This window comes from Lepidochelys kempii, chromosome 6, assembly GCF_965140265.1.
Source record: "Lepidochelys kempii isolate rLepKem1 chromosome 6, rLepKem1.hap2, whole genome shotgun sequence".
NCBI classification, from domain to species: Eukaryota; Metazoa; Chordata; order Testudines; family Cheloniidae; genus Lepidochelys; species Lepidochelys kempii.
In genome coordinates, this window is record NC_133261.1 from 49,448,408 (window position 1) to 49,471,612 (window position 23,205).

A 23,205-nucleotide genomic window follows, 5' to 3' on the forward strand; every position below is an offset into this window, starting at 1 on the left:
ACATTTACACGGATACCCAGATTGGGGGAAGACATTCCCTTATTTGCACTAGCACTTAAGAGAAGAGGGTCCCACCGACTTGCACACATATTGAGGGTGTGGACGGAAGAGAAACAGGTGTTCCCCCATGGTTTTCAAGCACACACACATACACCCCATTTGTTGCACACCCGCCCACTTCCCGCGCCCCGCACCCGCCAAACTTCGGGTTAAGAAACTTTCCCCAGTTCGGCGGTCAGGCGTAGGCGTGGGCGTGGCAGAGAGGGCCGCGAGCTGTGATTGGCTGGGCGGGCAGCGGCCGAGCTGTGATTGGCTGGGCTCTGCCCCCCCCCCCCGCCCCAGGAAAGTGGGGAGCGTTCGCTGGGTAAGCAAGCGACGAAGCGTCTCTCTTACAGCGGGTTAAATTCAAATCGGCAGCGAGCGGCACCGGCAGCTAGAGCGGGGCTCGCCCTACAGCCTCCGCACAGGTAGGTGCGGGCCTCGCCTCCGGTTAGGCGGTCCCTGCGAGATCTTAGCTGGGCCTCGCTCCGGAGCAGGTGGGGCGCAGCCCATCTGGACCTAGCGGGGCTGGCTCTTGGGGGCGCGGGGCGAGTGGCGCCAAACGTTTAAACCGGATCCCGGAACAGTCTCGCCCATTCCCCACCAGCCAATCAGCGCGGCGCCCTGCTGGCGGCTGCTGTGTGATTGGTGCGCGGCCGGGCGGGGGCCCGAGGTGGGGCCGGGGGAGCAGTTGGGGCTCGCAGGGCGCGGGTTAGCGGGGCGGCGGGCCAAGCTGCGTGAGGCGATCCCGGAGCCCGTCCCCTCCACCGCGCGGGGCTCGCTGTGCCGGTGACGCGGGGCTCTGCCGGGGGGGCCTTGGCAGGTGCCGGGCGTCCCGCGCCGACGGGCACGTCCCGAATCTCCTGTCGGGCCGGGCTGCGCTCGGTACTTACCGGCGGCAGGTCTCCGCCCAGCGTCGTGCCCGCGCCTGCCCGCCTCACCCGCTGGTGCGTCCTCCTCGCCAGGGCTTGTCCGTGCTGAAATGCCATCGCCGCTGCCCGGAGCCCCGCGCCTTCGATGACTTTGCGCAGCCCGCCTGGCCCAGGAGCGGTGAGCGGACCCCGAGAGCCCGGGGATGAAATGGGGACCGAAGAGAAGGTACTTCGCGAGTCTGACGCCGCGCTGGCATAGCTACAGTACAAAATTAGGGTGACCTCAGTTAGGTGGGCATCCAGCTGCCACAGCCATTACATCACTTGTGTGTGTCCTCTCAAGGCTCCTGGGGCGGGCGGTGTGCGTCCCCACCAGGCGTGGTTGTACTGTCAGCGTGGGGCTGGTGGGACAGCTTCTGAAAGCCAGTAACAGGGGGTGTAAGTAAGCTAGCCCTGTCGACCTAACTACATTGACTCTAGGAGCTTGTCTGCCCTACCGGCTGGATCCGCGGACAGCAACTGATCCAGCGGAGGTCGATTTATCGCATGTAGTATATTGACCGCTGAGCACTCTCCCCTCGACTCCGATACTCACCGAGAAGCATAAGCTGAGTCGATGGGAGACTGTACGCTGTCAACCTGACGCAGTGAAGACACCACGGTAAGTAGATCTAAGTAGGTCGACTTCAGCTACACTATTCACGTAGCTGTAGTAGCGTCTCTTAGAGTGACCCCATGTGATAGTGTAGACAAGCCCTATGCTTCTGGAGGTGGAATTATTAAGTCAGGGTAGTTACTTTGGCAGGAGTGAAATTTTAGTGTAGACACTCACATACTTAGGTTGATGTAAGCTGCCTTTCCTCGACTGACTCTATAGTATAGACCAGGCCTTAGCCATGTATTAATCCTGCCAGATGTGACTGTTTAATTGCTGGGGCTCTGTTGTAAAACCCACTGTCCTAGAACGGACCTGCCCCACCTTAGTGAGTCAGGCTGACAGCGAGCCTCAATGGGGAGAGCAAACATGATTGTTCTGCTTGTGCTGAAGTTTTCCCTGGTATGATTCTACAGGTGACAAGAAAAATCCTGCAATTATGAATAAAACCTTTTTAAATCACAGATCCCAGCAAACTGCAATAGGTGCATTGAACCCACTTTAGTTACTGTCCTTTTTTGCTAAGATTTTGCTACTGCAACTAAGTAATTGAATTTATATTGAATGTATTCCAAGCTGTGTGTGTTAAACACCATTTAAAGTGGGTAAAACTTCACTGAATGGAGGGTTTACAGGGCTAGGTCCAAAATGGATTGTGTTGTGGGATTTTTTTTAACCAATTCCATATAGTCATGTGTTGTAAAGTAAAGTAACAGCTGTCTGAATAACTTTATTTTAAAGTGTCTGGAAGAAAAGGGAAAATTGATGGCAGGTGTGATAGGTCTTTAACGTTTATAGTATTGTAGTGACAAAAAGGCCCAGTTAAAATGGAGCCCCGTTTTCCGAGGTATATCAAATGCACATAGAAGAAACAATACACAGCTTGAAATGTACAGATGGAGCTATATGCATGTTACATATTATTTGCAGTTATACAAAAGTGATAAGTAAATGTCTCAAGCATTAAGCCTAGAGAAACTTTCATTGGACGTCAGGGTTAGTATTTGATTTTTTTGTTTTTTGCCTGATACGAGGCATTCCATCCTGCAGCAAGAGTCAGCTCACAGTGGTGCAACAGATTTTAAATTTGCCATATGTCTCATTTCTCATAGCAAGAAGATCAGCCCTGTGCTGGAAACTCACTAGCTTTATTTATCAAAAAAGGAGACAGCTCTTTCCTATGAAATGTTGAACATCTAAACAAGCATGCCCATTCCTTAGCATGGCCTGCTATAAGCAAAAGCAATGCAAGTCACTATGTCAGTAATTCATGGCCCTTATTTTTTGTCTTTTCCTTTTACTGGTAGTTACACCCACCCTACCCCTCTTCAGTGAAAGGGATAACCGGCAGCTTGATGGGGGGCCTCAGACATTGTTCATCAACGGTAGTATTTAACATTTATCAGACAATCCTTGGCATTATTTCCCCCCAAAATGGGTAAACTAGCATTTTTGCGTTGGATTCAGTCAGTCTGAGTTTTATTTTAAGTTCTTTTATTTTTTTTTGTTTTTTACTTGATGCAAGCAGGAAAAGGCTATATTGCGTGCTATAAACCCAGGGTCAACTTAGCAGACTTTATTTAGCCAAGACTTCATTGGCTTAATAGAAGTCTTATCTTCAGTAAAGACTTCAAAAATTTGTCCATAGGCCCCTCTAGAGAATAAACAGATCGGTAATTGACTAGAATAAAGAACAGTATTGGAGTGTAGTCTTATATATGACGTTATTCTGATTTTATGAGATACAATTTTATTTATTTATTTTACTTTCTGTGCAGGAAAATCACTCTTCTGAGCCACAAAAAAGGATATTGAAAACCCCTCTGAAACAGTCAGCTACCTCATATTCAGTATTAACGGAAATTCAGCCTGATTCTGGACCTCTGACAACACCCCCTAAATCTAAGGAAGTTCCTTATGGAGATCCATGGACACCCACTGCTAACCTTAAAATACTGATCAGCGCGGCTAGTCCTGAGATTAGAAACAGAGAACAAAAAAAGGGACTTTTTGACAGAAGTGAAATCGTAGAAGCAAAACACTGTTTACATGTATGTTGTAAAGATTTTTGTAAATTAAATTGGGGGTTGCCTATTGTCTTGATGCAAGTCTAGATTTTTTTTTTCTTTTTTAAAAGATATACTTTAATTCAAAAGGAATTATTTTGGGGAAGTTCTATGTTATACTGGAAGTCAGACTAGATGATCACAATGGTATCTTCTGGCCGAGGAATCTGTATTTGTTCAGTATTGAAAACTTTAACATATACCACGACCTTTGTTTAGATTTTAATTCTGGAATATTAGCTATTTATGATACCATTTTAATTGTTAGACCTAGCAAACACTGACAGTTTTATTATTTTGAGGCTCACCAGCTGTTGAGGATAAGGCACTTGGTATTGTTCATCAGTCCCAGATGCTGGCAGTAAATCTGTCAAACTTAACATTTTTATGTAAAACATTAAATTCCGGTTTCCTTGTTTCTGTGCAGGAGCATTTATCAGGAGATGAATATGAGAAATCTCAACCAAGCCGTAAAGAGAAAAGTCTAGGATTATTGTGTCACAAATTTTTAGCTCGATATCCTAATTACCCCAGCACTGCAGAGAATAGTGATATTTGTCTTGATGAAGTAGCAGAAGAGCTTAGTAAGTCTGTTCGTGTACTAGTGTTTATGATTGGGAATATGTACTGACCTGTTCCTGTGAATATGCTGGTAAAGCCAGCATCTCATTTTTGGTGTGTATTTTCACAGTTAAATGATGAAAACTTTTCAGAATGCAAACTCAAACTAATTTTAGTTTGTTTTTGGTTTTTTTTTTAAGAAAAGAAAGAAATCCTTCATTGTTATAACAATCCTTTTCTAAGTTTGAAATAGAAATCTGTTTCTTTAACAAAATTGTTATTCCTCTGTACATACTGTCTTATTTCAGAACATTTTAAGAAAAAGAACTTTAAATTATATATTATATAGAACATATAAATAATTACCACAACTACTGGAAATAACTTGAGTCCAATTTTTGGTTCTCCAAATTATGAGTATGATCAGTGATTGGGATGGGTGTGAAATGGGGTGGTTCTCTAGCTGCACCCACAAGTTAAGCTTGCCCAAGTGTGACATCAAAATAAGATATGATTTGGTGTAGACTATATAGATTAACAGAATATGATAGTTCCTTAAATCACCATGCTGGGTAAACCAATTTAAAGAAACATATGCTAAGAACAATACTACATGATCCAAATTTTAAGATTAATGTGTTAATATTCCTCCTCCTTATAGATGTTGAACGTAGACGCATATATGATATTGTGAACGTGCTAGAGAGCCTGCATATGGTGAGTCGCCTTGCCAAAAACAGATATGCTTGGTACGGGCGTCATAATCTCAACAGAACACTGCAGACTTTGAAAAAAGTTGGCGAAGAAAACAAATACACACAACAAATTGAGATGATCAAGAAGAGAGAGTATGAGTTTGAGTTAGATGGTGACAAAAATGAGGAGATGGCGACAAAACCTGTTGGCCCAAATGAGCATTCAGAAATGTGTTTTGTTGAACTCCCAGGGATGGAATTTCGGGCAGGTAATGATTTTTTATTAATGCCAGGAAGAGAATACATCTGTAATTAAAAATATCCAAACACAGGGAAACAAATCTCTTAAATCCTAAAACCTGAAATGCACCAAAAGTTATGCAAAAGTGTCATTCTTTTTCAGCTCTTTTAATTAAGACCAAGATCCTTGTTGACAAACATTTTTGTTACTTAATTTCTGAAATATTTTTCAGAACTTTCATTTCAGATGGCATGTCACTTGATACATTTTAATCCTGTCTCCTTTCCGTATAGCTTCAGTAAACAGCAGGAAAGACAAGTCTTTACGAGTGATGAGTCAGAAATTTGTGATGCTGTTTCTTGTATCAACTCCTCAAATAGTGAGCCTTGAAGTTGCTGCTAAAATTTTGATTGGAGAGGACCATATAGAAGATTTAGATAAAAGCAAGTTTAAAAGTAAGTAAAATGCTGCTGGAGCTGTCTCAGTTGAGTCTGTATTTACGCAAGTTTTGTCTCTGATAATCTGTTTTTGATTTTGCTTAAATGGAATATTTCATCTGATTTACTATTACAGCTGTTGTTTCTGGGGATTCTTGCACACTGTAATCCTTAAACACAATGTTGCATATTGTGAAATGTAATGAGAATCTCTCTCTTCCAATAATATATTTCTAATTAAGTTATACAGGAACTAATTATAGCTTTAACACTAGGTGTCCCCAGGATCTATTTGTAGAGGGGCAACCAAAAGGGGGTGTGTGTGTGTGTGTGTGTGTGTGTATATATATATATATATATATATATACACATATACACACACATAAAGACTTGAACAAAGCCCTACCAAATTCACGGTCCACATTGGTCAATTTCACAGCCGGGGGTTTTAAATTGGTCACTTTCACATTTTCAGATGTTTACATCTGAAATTTCATGGTGTATCATGAGGGTCCTGAGCCAAAAGGAGGGTGCGGGGGGGATTGCAAGGCTATTGTAGGGGAACATGGGATTGCCACCCTTACTTCTGCCCTGCTGCTGGCAGGGGTGCTGCCTTCAGAGCTGGGCAGCCAGAGAGGAAGGCAGCTGGCTGGATCCCAAGCTGTAAATCCGCTGCCAGCCAAAGCACAGAAGTGAAGGTCGTAGGGTATGGGTTACCATATGTCCGGTTTTCTTGCAGTCTCCCTGTCAAGGTTCCTTCCCCACTCTGAACTCTAGGGTACAGGTGTGGGGACCTGCATGAAAGACCCCCCTAAACTTATTCTTACCAGTTTAGGTTAAAAACTTCCCCAACGTACAAACTTTGCCTTGTCCTTGAACCCTGTGCTGCCACCACAAAGCGTGTTAAACAAAGAACAGGGAAAGAGCCCCCTTGGAGACGTCTTCCCCCAAAATATCCTCCCAAGCCCTACATCCCCTTTCCTGGGGAAGGCTTGATAAAAATCCTCACCAATTTGTACAGGTGAACACAGACCCAAACCCTTGGATCTTAAGAACAATGACAAATCAATCAGGTTCTTAAAAGAAGAATTTTAATTAAAGAAAAGGTAAAAGAATCACCTCTGTAAAATCAGGATGGTAAATACCTTACAGGGTAATCAGATTCAAAACATAGAGAATCCCTCTAGGCAAAACCTTAAGTTACAAAAAGACACAAAAACAGGAATATACATTCCATTCAGCACAGCGTATTTTACCAGCCATTAAAGAAAAGGAAATCTAATGCATTTCTAGCTAGATTACTTACTAACTAACAGGAGTTGTAAGGCTGCATTCCTGATCAGTTCCCGGCAAAAGCATCACACAGACAGACAGGCCCTTTGTTCCCCCGCTCCTGATTTTGAAAGTGTCTTATCTCCTCATTGGTCATTTTGGTCACATGCCAGTGAGGTTATCTTAGCTTCTTTTAACCCTTTACAGGTGAAAGGGTTTTGCCTCTGGCCAGGAGGGATTTTATAGCACTGTATACAGAAAGGTGGTTACCCTTCCCTTTATTTTTATTACACTCCTGCTGGAGTTGGGGGGCGGGGTGAGACAGCGGGAGCCACAGCCTCTCTGTGCAGGGAGGCAACAGTTGAAACTGCGGACCTTTCTGCAGCTGGGGGAGATCCTGGAGGTGGGTCTGACCTACCCTGGGAGCATCCCTGCAGGGGAAGAGAAAGTCTCATCCCTCCCATCCCCACGTGGGACTAGCAGCTGGAGCCCTCCCCAGAGGAAGAGCCCCTAGCTGCGCACCAGATTTCATGGGGAGATCAGAGGACTGTGAAGGTCCATGATGCATTTTTTCACAGCTGTGAATTTGGTAGGGCCCTAATTATGAAGTGACATCATCATGTTGCTTATTGGTAACTGTCTTTTTCATGATGAAACTTTTTTTATTTTTTGTTTCCCCCACCATCTGCCACAAAGATTTGAGTGTCCCTGCACTAGACAAGTCTTCATTTTGGTCATGTAGCTCTGTTGGTTGAAATCTAGAGAGATTTCTAGAAGTTCAGGCAGTCGTTAATCTCATTGGAGGAAGTGGAACTTAAAATGTTTTCTCTGTCAACTCTAAGTCTGTGTATACACTAATAGTTCATATCTCCTTAATTGTGATTTTATTTGTAAACCCTCCATCCTGCTATTGATTCACAGACAAAACTCGCATTGGCTTTTGTGCGAATTCTGCATGTGGAGTAATGACAGGATCAGGTCTCAGTAGTTTCAATTAGTAGTTTCCTTTCCACTGCATCATGTTAAAATTATTAGGATCTGTGTGTTTTTTCTTTCTCCCCCAGGAACTGGTGTGTCTGACAAAAAGCATTCCAAGGGCCTTGGTTATATTCAGGGAGATAGTATCTTTTTGTAAACGTAACTAATGTATTACCACACTCTTGATTAACAAGGATAGCCCTGAATTTTGTGGATGATTTGCCAGGTTTTGTATTTTTTTTTTTTTTCAGTGGGAGAAACTTGGCCTGAACGAGTTCTGGTTGAAGTCAAGCTCTTTTGTGGTAGTTCAATTGGCTTTTAAAACTTGCAGCTAGTGGTGGTATCTGAAATTATTAATCAGGATATGGTGGTGTATCGAAAGATTCTGCAGGTGAATGATGAATCCTGTGTATTTTAGGATATTTCTTTTCCTCCTCCCACCTATTTCTAGTTGCTGGCTTTCAGTGTAAGGTTTCTCCACGTTTCCACAATATAGAGGCCCAGGTATTAAAAAAAGCTTGGTTGAAGACTAAATTGTTCTTAAAGAATCCAAAACAGAGTTTCTCGTATGAGTGACTGCAGTCTGGCTCCAATAACCTCAGCCTTTGCTTTGGATTGTGTAACATAAATACAAGAGCATGTTCGGGGTTTGGGAAACATCTTTAGCCTAATGTGAAATAAGTATGACTTAAAGTGTGCGTCTATTGAACCCAGAAATGCTATACAGAATTCATTAACATATTTGTTTTATTTCAGCCAAAATTAGGAGACTGTATGACATAGCTAATGTTCTCAGTAGTCTCGAACTTATCAAGAAGGTTCATGTTACAGAAGAGAGAGGCAGAAAGCCAGCATTCAAATGGACAGGACCAGAGGTTTTACCAGGCATTCAGGGTAGGTGTACTACTTAGCTTTCTTTTTGCTGTCCTGATTGGCATGAATTGCAGTTTTTACCGTTGAAAAGCTTAGACCAAAAGACAGTTTAATTTTTCTCTAAAGGGTCTTTTTTCCAGTTTTTCAAATAATTCCTGCACTGTAATCACCAAACAAATATTAAAAGAACTGTTTTATTGTTCAGGTTATATATGATATTATTTTACATTTTCTGTTTTAGATACAAAACCTGTAACTACTACCACTTCCTTGATTCCATCTAATTCTGCAAAATCTAAATCTCCCAAAGAGCAGTGTTCAAAAAATCTCTTCCCTTTAAGAGGCAAGCAGAGCTTCACTCGGCATCCATCTCTAATAAAGCTAGTAAAAACTATAGAAAGTGACCGGAGGAAGATCCATTCTGCTCCAAGCAGCCCCAGCAAGACAAGCACAAGTATGTAGTTGAAAAGCAAACTATTGTCTCTTACTCTGGATAGGCTATTAGACAGACAAGGTGGGTGAGAGAGAGAGAGTTCAGATAGTTCAATCTTAGTTCTGCCATGAGTGTAGGGGAAGAGACTAGATGACCTCTTGAGGTCCCTTCCAGGCTTATGATATTGTATTTAACGTGCCTCTCTGAGTACCTTCCTCAGGTCTGGGAAAGAGCTCTGTGTAGCTCGAAAGCTTGTCTCACCAAAAGAAGTTGGTCCAATAGAAAATATTACCTCACCTACCTTGTTTTTCTAATATCCTGAGACTAACACAGCTACAACAACAGTGCATACAACAATGGATATGCTATTAACATATTGTATAGGATCTCTTGTTAAATAGATATTGATATTTAACCTCTTCAGGCATGCTTGAAATAGAAACACAAGTTCTGGTTGACTGATACAGTCAAAAACAGGCATAATGTGGGCTAACAGAGAAGTTTGGCACTTAGTAATATATGTACAGTGCTTTACATCTGAGGTCTGAGAAGATGGATAATGAGGACAGATTCCAAGTGCTTTGTCTTCTGAAGCTAATCCATATAACAAAATATAGGAAGCCGTTCACTCTTTGATGGATCAAATCTTGACCTGGTGTTAGTAGGTGTAACAATAGAGTTGCAGGCATTTTATTCCAGGTCCAAATTTGGCTCACAATTTGTAATTGCCTGCTCCTGTTATTAGGAGTTACATAGCTTGTGTGCTTTCACAAGTATTTTTTTATTAAAGAAGAAAATGAATTAATTTTTTCATATTTCATTTTGACTTTTTATAGTGTTGTGTTTAATAGCCTTAAGTATTCTGTTAGGAATATGTTCTATGAATATACATACTAGACCTTTCTCTGCACTGTGGCTAGGTTTGGCATAATTAGATTTTTATACTTTTATAACTTCAACTGATAATATTGATCATTTTTAAGCAGCCTTAAAACACATATTGTCAACATCACGTGCCAAAATATACAAAGTAAATGTCCTTAAATCAAATTCTAAGTTTTCAAGTGGCATTTTTCTTTCTTTGCCTATCTGTACATTTCAATTATGGATGGAAATATTTTTTGTCAGCGAAACTAACGTTTCTTGACATTTACTGATAAAAATCCAATCCTGTCAAGCCTAACTATGGTGCAGCCCTTCTGAAAGGGCCACATTTAAAGTTGAGATGACCATTTATTCTTCATGTAAATGCAGTTCTTGGGCTCAGAGTCTGCCAGCCAAAGTATTAATTAGTGCCTCATGTTGTCTTTTGTGGATTGTTCTCTACAAAGAACTGAACTGAGGTCGCCAACTTAAGCCACTATCCAACTGACATATCCAGCCTGAACTGTAACTGAATGGCAACATGGAGATGAAAGGCCCTGTTACTAAACACTTAAACCATGCAAACTGTATAAATAGGTATTCTTAAAAGTGAATCCAACTTCTATTTATGGCTTTTTTTTTTTTCCCCCGAAGCAGATAATGATCAAAATTCATCATCCTTGCCAAGTAAAATGGCTCAGCTTGCAGCAATTTGTAAACAGCAGTTAGAAGGACAATCAAGGTATGTTTACACTAGTGTTATAGCGGGAAGCTTATTTCATCATTGGGCCAACAAGCTTGAAGTGTATTTAGTCAGCTATTGTGAACTAGAGTCAGCCAGTCGGTAACTGTTAAACTCAATAATTTTCAGTAGCATCATTTTCACTTTATTTAATGGATGGAGTAGTGAAAATTGCATCAAGTTACTCCTATTATTCTGTGTCATGACATATAATGATGAGGGCACTTCTGAATGTATTTAAGTGTGTATTTCTTGTTTTTTCCTTTTCAGAGAATTAAAGATGAAATTGACAAGATCTACCTTAGAATGTAAATTGACCTCTAGTGATGAATCTCTTCTAAAATGTGAACCTAATATTACATCATCCTGTCAAACTCCATCTCTTGTTCAGCCATTGGGGGTCCTGCCTCTTATCCACAATGCAGTTTCTCCTCTAATGCTACCTCAAACCCATTCTGGTATTTCATATGCAATATATTTACATCCTTCCCAAGCCCAGACTGTGACTACCTACAGCCCAAGTTTTACATTACAGTCAGTGCCCTGTCCCAATGTGACTGGAACTAAAAGTGTTTTCAATGCTAATTCAAAAATACTACTTAATCAAATGACCACTGAAGAGGGGGACAGTAATACAGGTGAAGGTGATGCTGGGAACCTGATGGCTAAAGAGAGACAAGTTACAAAAATTGAGTTTATACCAGAGAAGTGCCTTAAAAGATCTCAAGCATTACAGGAGAACAGTTCCATTAAAAAATGTAGAAGTGATGAGAAAAGTCTTGAAGATGTTTATACAGTAAGTAATATAAGAAAAGGTATAGTTTTTTACTTTAATATTGTAGTGTGTACAAAGTGCTTGGGATCCTAGTAGAAGCCATAAATAAATTCATTGTATAGAACATGGTTTCAGGAGCAATCATGGACACTCTTAATCCTTTGATTGAGTTTTGTACAAATGTTCTTAAACCTTGATGGAAGTACATTGTTCTACAGGCCCATCTGTGGTTGGCTGCACAAAGGGATATCATACCAGTCTTACTGAGTGAGTGCTGCTTCTTGTTTGAGGGTGGTGGGGAGAGAGATAGGTGGAAAGATTGAACTGAGTTAAGGGGCTGCTCAAATTCATGTAATTCCGATTTATGCAAATGTTAAGTGTTTGTAATAATTGTGAATAGACTTGCACTTAAGGGTGAATCTTGAACTTGCCTTTTTTGAGAGTGAATGTCCATCAGTCCTTTGCTCATAGTTTGCCTGGTGCTTGGAATACATTCAGATATAATATATAGTTCTATCAATCAAAGCATATCTTTGCAAGGCTGAACCTTGAATCAGGTTGTCTCTTTAAAAAATAAAGTTTGATTCAGAAAAATAAGAACCTACCTAGAAGTGTTTACAGAGCATTTTAAAAGCATAACCAAAAACTAAATCTGGTAACTTGATTTGCTGTCTGCCAGGGGAGGTGATTCAGTCTTTCGGGAGTAGTTCAAGCACTTCTCAGCTCACATAGTGGCAGGCATTCAGTGCTGGCTTTATGGATGATGAGAGGGAAAGTGGGGATATAAAATTTTATCTCGTGCAGGGGTAGACAAACTACGGCCCGCGGGCCACATCTGACCCGTCAGACCTTTTAATCCGGCCCTTGAGCTTCTGCCGGGAAGCAGGGCGCCGCACGGCTCCCTGGAAGCAGCCAACATGTCCTCCCTCCGGCTCCTATGCATTGGCGCAGTCAGGCACACTGCCCCAAACCCCGCCCACTGTGGCCAATGGGAGCTGTGGGGGCGGCATTTGTGGATGAGGCAGCACGCAGAACCGCCTGGCCGCACCTCCGCATAGGAGCCAGAGTGGGGGACATGGCGCTGCTTCCAGGAGCTGCTAGAGGTAAGCGCCACCCAGAGCCTGTATGCCTGAGGCCCCCCGCACCCCAACCCCCTGCCCCAGCCCTGATTCCCCTCCTGCCCTCCAAACCCCTTGATCCCAGACCAGAGCCCGCTCCTGTACCCCAAACCCCTCATCCACGGCCCCACACCAGAGGCCATATTATCAGCCGGAGGGGCACCCCAACTCACTGCCCTAGCCTGGAGCCCCCCCACACACTCTGAACTCCTCATTTCTGGCCCTACCCCAGAGCCCACAACCCCAGTTGGAGCCCTCACCCCCTGTCTCACCCCTACGCCCAATTTCATGATCATTCATGGTCCATCATTCAATTTCCATACCCAGATGTGGCCCTCGGGCCAAAAAGTTTACTCACCCCTTATCTAGTGTTCTTAATTCCCAACACCCTATATAATGGGTTATGGCTATGGCTATACCATGAACCAAAATATTAAGAGAATAAGAAGCTGAAACTTCTTGTGCCAGATCTCTAGGTATATGTGAGCTGCGCTGGTGCTCTTGGGGACTGGGGACATGGATGTCTTTCTGACCCTTGTTTCTCAATCCTGGAGACCAGTTGATGACCAGTTTGGCCTCCTAATGCACATTAGCAGTCCTTAGGCTGTTCTCTAAGTTGTGCTTGCTAGAACAGATCTAGATCATCAGTGCAATGTGATCTGATCATGCCCCTTCCCAACCATGGAACATCTAGTATGCTGGTGGGGGCAAAAGTGGGTAATGTAGAGCCTGCCGTGCTGGTACTTTAGGTTCCTGCAGTGCAGAGTGATAGGGTGGGGTTTGATGCTATGGCTTCTTAATAGGGGGCTTTTTCCTAGTAGTAGTATCCACAAAAGATTAATGAATGAAATCAGTTTTTGAGACATAAAATTAAAATATCTAATATAATGAAAGTAAATACGTTATTAAAAATATATACTTCTTAATTACACCTACTGTAGATATCTAAAACCCATCTTTAAAATGTCTTTGTTTTTTTGTCTGTATGTACTACATAATTTTTCAGGGAGATTCTCTTAAGGGTGAAAGACCATCTTCTAGAGCTGTGCACTTGGAGCCTGAAATAAATAATTTCCAAGAGGGAAGCCAGAACAAATCTGAGAAACTAGATCAAAATGTGGAATGTTGCTTTGATCATGAAAGGAGAGAAGGTCTTTCAGAAGATAAAAGCAGAGCCAGTACTACACAAGAGATGCCTGTTGCATTTGCTGTTCCTGCTCATGAGGTATACTTTCCACTGATTGGAGAAGTACAACTTCCCAAAGATTTATTACTTTCAGAAGCAGAAATCTATCAGTCAAAGCATACATACAGGAAACCTCTGTGATGCATTTGGTTTTCAGTCTACTCTTAAGCTCTTGTTTCTCATAGGACTCTACTGTATTAGGCAGACAAACAGGGGAGGTAGAAAAGACTCATCATCAATATTTGTAATGGAGGTGGCTTATGAGGAAAGGTAAATAGAAAGGAGCATAAATACTGCCAAATTAAATGTAAAAATGTAATATGAAAAGCCAAAAAGGAGTTTGAAGAACAGCTAAGCAAAAGCTCAGAAGGTAATAACAAAATATTTTTTAAGTAAATCGGAAGCAGGAAGCCTGTTAAACAATCAGTGGGGCCCCTGGACGATCGAGATATAAAAGGAGCACTTAAAGATGATAAAGTCATTGCAGAGAAACGAAATGAATTCTTTGCTTCAGTCTTCACGGCTGAGGATGTTAGGGAGATTCCCAAACCTGAGCCATATTTGTAGGTGACAAATCTGAGGAATTGTCAAAGATTGAAGTATCACTAGAGGAGGTTTTGGAATTAATTGAGAAACTTGACAGTAACAAGTCACCGGGACCAGATGGCATTCACCCAAGAGTTCTGAAAGAACTCAAATGTGAAATTGTGAAACTATTAACTATGGTTTGTAACCTGTCCTTTAAATCAGCTACTGTACCCAATGACTGGAAGATAGATAATGTAACGCCAATATTTAAGAAGGGCTCTAGAAGTGATCCCAGCAATTACAGACCAGTAAGTCTAACATCAATACTGGGCAAATTAGTTGCAACAATGATAAAGAATAAAATTGTCAGACACGTAGAAGAACATAAATTGTTGCACAAAAGTCAACATGGTTTCTGTAAAGGGAAATCATGTCTTACTAATCTATTAGAATTCTTTGAAGCGGTCAACAAACATGTGGACAAGGGGGATCCAGTGGACATAGTGTATTTAGATTTCCAGAAAGGCTTTGACAGGGTTCCTCACCCAAGGCTCTTATGTAAATTAAGTTGTCATGGGATAAGAGGGAAGATCCTTTCATGGATTGAGAACTGGTTAAAAGACAGGGAACGAAGGGTAGGAATAAATAGTAAATTTTCAGAATGGAGAGGGGTAATGAGTGGTGTTCCCCAAGGGTCAGTCCTAGGACCAGTCCTATTCAACTTATTCATAAATGATCTGGAGAAAGGGGTAAACAGTGAGGTGGCAAAGTTTGCAGATAATACTAAACTGCTCGAGATAGTTAAGACCAAAGCAGACTGTGTGATTGGACAACAAAATGGCAAATGAAATTTAATGTGGAGTAATGCACATTGGAAAAAATAACCCCAACGACACATACAATAACATGGAGGCTAATTTAGCTACAGCTAATCAGGAGAAAGATCTTGGAGTCGTCATGGATAGTTCTCTGAAGATGTCCACGCAGTGTGCAGCGGCAGTCAAAAAAGCAAACGGGATGTTAGGAATCATTAAAAAAGGGATAGAGAATAAGATGGAGAATATCTTATTGCCCTTATATAAATCCATGGTATGCCCACATCTTGAATACTGCATACAGTTGTGGTCCCCTCATCTCAAAAAAGATATACTGGCATTGGAAAAGGTTCAGAAAAGGGCAACTAAAATAATTCGGGGTTTGGAATGGGTCCCATATGAGGAGAGATTAAAGAGGCTAGGACTTTTCAGCTTGGAAAAGAGGAGACTAAGGGGGGTTATGATAGATGTATATAAAATCATGAGTGGTTTGGAGAAAGTGAATGAGGAAAAGGTATTTACTTGTTCCCATAATATAAGAACATGGGGCCACCAAATGAAATTAATGGGCAGCAGGTTTAAAACAAATAGAAGGAAGTTCTTCTTCACTCAGCGCACAATCAACCTGTGGAACTCCTTGCCTGAGGAGGTTGTGAAGGCTAGGACTCTAACAAGGTTTTAAAAGAGAACTGGATAAATTCATAGAGGTTAAGTCCATTAATGGCTATTAGCCAGGATGGATAAGGAATGGTGTCCCTAGCCTCTGTTTGTCAGAGGGTGGAGATGGATGGCAGGAGAGAGATCACTTGATCATTACCTGTTAGGTTCACTCCCTCTGAGGCACCTGGCATTGGCCACTGTTGGAAGACAGGATACTGGGCTGGATGGACCTTTGGTCTGACCCAGAATGGCCATTCTTATGTTCTAATGTTCTTATCTGATAAGTTGACTTCATTAGAAATTCTGCTGGAGAGTCTTTAATTTTCCTCTTATACTTAATTTCAAAGGTTTATTTGGTTTAGAGTAAAAGCATGTGAATTCTCACATGACTAATCCAAAAACTTCTTATAGTTCTTAACTTGTAAAATTTTTGATCAGCATAGGACAATGTTCAAATTTAATGGCATTGCCATATAGTGAGATCTTGTAATTCTAAAACCTGGTTCCTTTTTTAAAAACAGTTATATATATTTCTTAATAGAATATGAAATATCTATAAACCCCCTGTCAAAATAAATGAGCGATCTACTTTTGTTTGTTTGCTTTTTCCAGCACTCCACAGTGGGTCTCATCATTAATGTGTCTGTCTGTGTCTGGGATGAGATGTGAGTTCTCTTGGCACAAACAGATTTTTATATCAAAAAGGTATTTTACTCATGTTGGACTCTTGCATCAAAAGTCTCATCTGACTTGAGAATGGAATGATGTTGCCATCTGAGTCCAGACTTTGGTTTGTCAAATTGTGCATTCAAAAAAATGATCAAAGTTTGCTTTAAAAACATGTCTGGCCTAATAGGAGGTTAACAAAAATGCAGCACACTCTACTTCTTGAGGAAAGGGGGGCTTTGAATGACATAATGGAGACTGCCACCAACTAAAGATCAGTGTTCGAGGGGGTCTTGTCCAAGCCTCTGGCAGAAGTCAATCAACAGAAAAGGATGCAGCATAGGACCTAGAGAGAATGAAAAATAAGGACTTCCTCAGGATTAAAAATTATCCCTGCAGAAATACATCATGAATATGTTTCTTATTGCACCTGTACGAAAAGATTATCCTTTCTTTCTCAGACCTTGTTTCCTTCAGGGTATATTATTCCTCTTGCTCAGTGCACGCAACATGGCAACGAGGCCATTTTTTCTAATGAGGAAAAGTCTGGGATATGTTCGCTGCCACACGTGACCTACAGTTCACCCATTGCAGGTGTGTATATATACAATACATAATTATTTATATACATTTAAGATCTCTGGTTTTGAGCATTGTGGAGCAATTTCACACAACAGAAGTCAGTGAAACTATACCAGGGATAGATTTCACCCTGTAGGAGTTTCAGGGTGTATCTACAGTGCAATAAAAAACCCACAGCAGTGAGTCTCAGTGCCCAGGTCAACTGATTCAGTCTTGCAGGGCCCAGGCTGCCAGGCAAAAAAACTAGCAGTGTAGACAGTTGGGCTTGGGCCTCTGAAACCCTCCTTCCTCATAGGGTTTTGGAGCCTGGGCTACAGCTCAAGCTGGGATGTCTACACTGCTATTTTTAGCCCCCCCAGCCTGAATCAATTGACCTGGACTCTGAGACTCGTTGCCATGGGTCTTTTACTGCAGTGAAGACAAACCTTCATCTGTTAAAGGTTGATTTTTGATTTCCACCTCCATTTTTCTTTTATAGGTGTCATTCCAGTGACTGCTTCTGAATTTACAGCAGTTAATATTCCTGCTTTTCATGTCACACCCTTGAAGTTAATGGTATCACCGTCTTCTATAGCAGCTGCACCTGTAGTAAACAGCTCATATCTTAATTCAAGCCATAGTAATCCTGTCCAAAACCCAAGCTCTTCAATTCTGAACTTTACACTACAACACTTAGGACTCATACCTGCTGGTGTGCAAGTTTCTTCAAATCCTATGCTTCAGCCAGTGCCAATCTCTCCAAAACTAGAGCATGTTAGTCCTGTTTCACAGAATGTGAGCTTGCAACAAGAAAAAGTGTTTAAAAATGAATCACAGATAACTGGGTGTGACTTAAATGGAAAATCAGTTGCAGTAATTCCTTTACAGCAGGTAAGATAACTATCAAATACAAGTTTTCCATCTTATTTTAAGTGTTAGATATTATTTATAGTATAGTAGTGCCCAAAAGAATCACGGAAAATTTGAGTAATGCACAATACAGATTGGTATTATTGCTAGCAGGGTGGATTGGTTTAAATCAAAGCAATTTAAATCACCTGTTTTAATCATGGCTTAAATCAGGGATCAGGAAAGCTTTATTTAAATAATAGATTTTAATCTTATTTTGCATTTGTTGCGAGATTGATTCTCATTAGTTAAAACTTGTTGATTTGCAACTAAATATAGCCTTTACATGAAGTTTGGTGTTTGTTTTTTTGCTACCCATCAGGATACACAATATCTATACATATTAAAGCTATATTATATAGCTTAACTTACCTTTATTCAGACTCTTAATTTTTACATTTTATTTGTTAAGAAATGGGGAATGAGGTATTTCTTATTTACTAGGTCATTCATTTTTGTAATTGCGATTAGTGTCAAACTATTGGAAATTTTAGAAGTAAATTAAAAAGCACAAAAGAGCACTTTAAGTTGTTTTAAGGTAGTTTTATTTAACCAACAACAATGTGTTGGAAACATAAGTAAAAAAAGTTTATCAAAGTTTATTAAAACATGTTTTGCCATTTAAAACTAACTGATCCATTAAACAAAGTATCTGTAGTTAGAGAATTGAACTGATTTTCTAATTAGTAGATCTCATCCTCTTATATCTAATATTTATTCATAGATTGACGAAACGGGCTTTTCTGCTTTTTCAACTCCTAATTGGTTTCTTAATTTTGAATGAGCCAATCATTGAACTAATTTAGTTCAGTAAACTGAAATGAAGAAAATGTTCTCTCTGCACCTACAAAAGCTGGCATAGCGTTTCAATAAACTCTAGGTCCAGGTGCTTAGGGGTGACTTCCAGCAGTTGAGTGGTTTGACTTCCTTTGAAACTTGGAAGCATACATTACTTTTTAAATTAATTTAAATGATTTTAATATATGATTTATTTTTAAAAATAATTAAATTTGTATTATAACTTTAATAAAAAGAATCCTATTTAAATAAACTGTTTTTAATTTTTAATCGACTTTTATCCTCCCCGATTGCTAGAATAGATGGAGGGGTTAACTCGATACCTTGGTAGGTAGGGTGGGACTAAGCCATGAGGAGTCTTCAAGGGACAGACAAGGAACTTGTTGTAGAGAACAGGGAGCCAGTTGGGGGAATGTAAAGAGTGAGGTTTAGCAAGGATCCAAGACATCTTAGCAATAGCATTTTTGAATGAACTTGAGAGGACAAGATGGCATTTTTCAAGGCCAAAAGAAGGAAATTTTCTATTTTACTTTCTATTTCTTTCTCCTTGAACTCTTATTCCGCTCATGTTATTGTTTATGTACTTAATTTTAAGTGTCAGCTCCTGGTTCTACCTCAGATGTGCACTAATCCAGGGGTCAGCAACCTTTCAGAAGTGGTGTGCCGAGTCTTCATTTATTCACTCTAATTTAAGGTTTTGAATGCCAGTAATACATTTTAATGTTTTTAGAAGGTATCTTTCTATAAGTCCATAATACATAACTAAACTATTATTGTATGTAAAGTATATAAGGTTTTTGAACTGTTTAAGAAACTTCTTTTAAAATTAAATTAAAATGCAGAGCCCCCCAGACTGGTGGCCAGGACCCAGGCAGTGTGTGTGCCGCTGAAAATCAGTTTGTGTGCTGCCTCCGGCACGCGTGCCATAGGTTGCCTACTCCTGATTAATCCATGGAGTAGGATATTATGCATAGTTAATCTGAGGGCAGAATTAGTCTGCATGTTTTGCAGGACGTCGTGTTGCCTAAGGGATGTTCATAAATCTTTGCTCTATAAATAATACATGGGATTAGAAGGGACAAATGACACTCATAAAACAGGTATAAATACACGCTTTCCAATATACCGAGAGTGTCAGAATAGACTAGTCAGATTCTTTTTATAAAGTCTTAACAAGGTTTTTGAAAATTCTAGCTTTAAGTTTCTATCTAGTTTTAAGTGTCTCTAATGAAACAAATGTTCTTTTCCTTTCCAATCAGACTACTATTCCAGTGAAACCTGAAGAGCAACAGGCAGTGACTGAAAATTTTTTCCATACGCCTGGAGGGCCAAATGCAATTTCTAGTTTTGCTTCGTCTCCTGCAGCGTCAGATGGTGCTGATAGAATTTCACGAGGAAACTTGTTTGCCCCACAAAGAAAACTTGAAGTGTCAGAGGACCAACTTTGACTGGGATGTCTGGCTGTTAAACTTGTTTTGTGGATATATTCGCCAGTACAACATGTTGCATGCATCTTAGCATTGTGATTTGGAGGATGTATACCCTGGAAATGAATTGTAAATGCATTAAGAAGTCCTCAATACTGGAAAACCCTTATTTAGTGCTTAGGAGTAAAATTGGCTGTTTTTTATAAAAGCAAACTAATGTCCATTAATTTCTGCAAATGACTTGTTTAAAGCATTACAACCAACTATGTACCTATTGTCTGTTTTACTCTGAATAACAGTACAGAGCAAAGTAAGCTCTTGGTTATAATTTGTTGTGTACAGAAACTGAGTAAATACAAAACCTCACAGTATCAGTACATGTTTTGCACAATGAAAGTACTGTGAGCATGTAATATATTGTATTTTTAAATAGAAAAGGCTATAGTTAAATATTTTCTACTTCTTTTTACTCCTACGTTCTTTCAATAATGATCTTGTAAAGTTAGTAAAAAAAAAAAAAGTAATCAAGTATGTAAATTAAGAATTATTTATAATGTATTTTTAATCAATTTGTTCACATTAAATTTAAGGCTAAACTTTCCAATTTTAAGTGATAAGGGTATTGTTTAATCGAATGAAATAACCACAGTAACTTACACATTGTATGTCAAGTAAGATCTTTTTTATGTTGTTCTGTGGTAAGAGCTTCTCGCTATAATTTGCATTATCGGAAGAGGAAAATAGTATCTTTATCAGAAGGCTGATATCTTATAGATATGAGACAGACTTTTTGAAATTGCCCTCATCGTTTTGCATCTGCAAATAACTAGGTGTAAATAACGGTGCCCTTTTAAGTTTTGAATTCACATTAACTATTGAACTCAAAGGAAAACAGTCAAAATTGTAGAGTTTTGTATGGTTTCAGGTTCAAGCTAGGTAAACCCCTCACTAGAGCTGGTTGAAAATTTTTCATTGGGATGAATTTTCCAACAAAACACAGCCATTTTGCAAAACTGAAATTTTATGAGAGAATTTTGGTTTTGCTAACAATTTTTTATTCGAATTTTCCAGATGGTGTGTGGAGAAAAAGACAGTTCCCTGGCTCTTAGAGCTGGAGTGGGTTAGTGGAGAGGCAGAACTCCTGGGCTCTCTGCCTCTCTAGGAGGATGGGGCTCTTGTCATTGAAATTTCACAAGTGGAAAAGAAGCTGGGAAGCCAAAAAAACAAAACACCTTTTCTGTAATATCCTGGGGAGAGAATAAATACAAATTTGAAGTTTTGAGACCTCATCCTGCTTCAGGACAGAACCCTCTTCCGCGTGAACCTGAAGAACTTTTTGTGGACCAAACTGAAACTCTATGGCCAACAACCTACTTTCTTCCTCCACTGACCTCTGCGAAGTTTGCGACTGGAGCCAAACTACAAACGGGCAATCTCCAAATTCCATAATCCACTATAAATCAGCATAGCTTCTCTTGCTATTGCGCAGATTTGAGAACCTGGCACAACTTTCACATAATCTGGCCTGCATTTTGTGTGTGTAACGATCCAAAATTTATTTTTTATAATACAGTTCTGTGTCTATAGCTACTGTAGCTTCTTTCACCATAGCAAATGTTTTCTTAAACACTGGGTTATAGAAACGTTGAGAGTCAAATTCTGCCTTGATTTACAGCCCACGGAGTTCCCTTTGATGTCTGTGTAAAGGAAGAATGTGGCCCTAAATAAATGATCCACAAGAACCAAAATTCAGATCCAAATCTGAACTCTTCCAAAACATAAGGATGCCTGCATCAGTTTTCTGTTTTAGCCCATCAGACAGCTCAGCTGGATCGGAAAGTAGATGGCATTTGGGCCCATCTCTCTCAAAAATAACTTTAACCCTTATTGATGTGAAATGAAAAATCTTACACGATGGAAGTTTACTGGTGGTGTGGACCTATTTGAAAGTTTTCTCTTGAAACATATTTGTACGGTAAAGGAACTGCCCCCAGTTTAAAAATATACCTTGCTTAAATTCCCTTAGGATTCTGTTCACTGATACCAAAATTATTTCCCCTCCCTCACTTTGACATAGAATTCCTAGGAGAAGGCTTTAGGTCAAAACATTCCTAACTCATTTTCTGTTTTCAGCATCTTTTGAATTAATATTTAAAATTTTCAATTTAACCAAATCTACCCCCTATATGTGCAGCCCCCCTTGCACCTGTTTGTATTATTTCAGAGCAAGTAACCTTTCTCCATATTTAAGAACCCACTAAGGCAGGAAATAAAGAGCTTAAGCTGAATCCTCTGGTTTGGGGGAGAAGGGGGAGTTTTTGTGTGGTTTCCCTCCCCCCACCACTTCTGCTTTAAGAATTATAAAGAAGGAAACGATTCTTTCCTGCCTGTTTTTTATATGAGAAATTCAGGTCTGGTCTAACTTGGAAGAACAGGATAATGAGAATACTGAAATGGTAACATCACAAGATGCAAGAGAGTGAAAGCTGAGCGCAGGGATGTAAATAGTGTTTTTAAAAAGTAAATGTTTATTAAAATTGTATCGGTTAAACATTTAACCATTAGGCTACATTGCCGCCCCATGTGCCCGGGATCCCAGCTGCTGGCTGCGCGCTTGGATACTCTGCTCCTTGCCAGCCATGCCTGCACCTGGGGTCCCGGCTACCGGCAACTGGGACCCCATGGCATGGGTCTGGCAGCCAGGATCCTATAGCATAGGGCCGGCAGCTGGGACCCCCGGTGTTGGGCCAGCAGTGGAGTCCTGCAGCAGACTTTAAACAACCAGAACACCTTACTGATTACATTCATGCTTATAGGTTAACCGGTTAACATTTTACATCCCTAGCTGAGTGGGAAAAGCATTTTTACTCAAAGCATTTAAAACTTTAGAAACAAATTTAACATCTATGCCTAACACTTTAGAGAAAGGATGTCTTTGTCAAAGATTCAACACCTTCAAACTCCTCCCCACTCCCTAGCCTTTCCTTCTGCTAGGAAAAAGCAGAAATGACTCATACCTGTAAGGTTAAAAAAA

At 40.4% G+C, this 23,205-nt stretch overlaps 1 protein-coding gene across 3 annotated transcripts; it reads left to right on the forward strand.

Moving 5' to 3' along the window:
* The first annotated feature begins 391 nt into the window (after positions 1 to 391).
* On the forward strand, positions 392 to 20,606 carry E2F8 (E2F transcription factor 8). 3 transcript variants are annotated; one of them, XM_073347854.1, is made up of 15 exons: positions 392 to 467; positions 1,005 to 1,137; positions 2,874 to 2,951; positions 3,345 to 3,617; positions 4,060 to 4,216; positions 4,855 to 5,157; positions 5,423 to 5,584; positions 8,573 to 8,710; positions 8,931 to 9,143; positions 10,641 to 10,728; positions 10,999 to 11,524; positions 13,628 to 13,846; positions 16,938 to 17,070; positions 17,537 to 17,928; positions 20,004 to 20,606. In XM_073347854.1, the coding sequence occupies exons 2-15, from the start codon at positions 1,057 to 1,059 to the stop codon at positions 20,190 to 20,192; spliced, it is 2,952 nt and encodes a 983-aa protein (XP_073203955.1). In that variant the 5' UTR covers positions 392 to 467; positions 1,005 to 1,056; the 3' UTR covers positions 20,193 to 20,606. The 3 variants fall into 3 exon arrangements, with proteins under 3 accessions (XP_073203955.1, XP_073203956.1, XP_073203957.1); XM_073347855.1 differs by having other exon boundaries at positions 10,644 to 10,728; XM_073347856.1 differs by lacking the exon at positions 2,874 to 2,951.
* Positions 20,607 to 23,205: the final 2,599 nt, after the last annotated feature.

Bases quoted from the DNA above. Each gene is read 5' to 3' on its own strand.
- E2F8 (XM_073347854.1), top strand. From the start codon at position 1,057: ATGACTTTGCGCAGCCCGCCTGGCCCAGGAGCGGTGAGCGGACCCCGA. The intron at 11,525-13,627 runs GTAAGTAATATA...ATAATTTTTCAG, and splicing joins GTCTTGAAGATGTTTATACA to GGAGATTCTCTTAAGGGTGA. The intron at 17,929-20,003 runs GTAAGATAACTA...CTTTCCAATCAG, and splicing joins CAGTAATTCCTTTACAGCAG to ACTACTATTCCAGTGAAACC.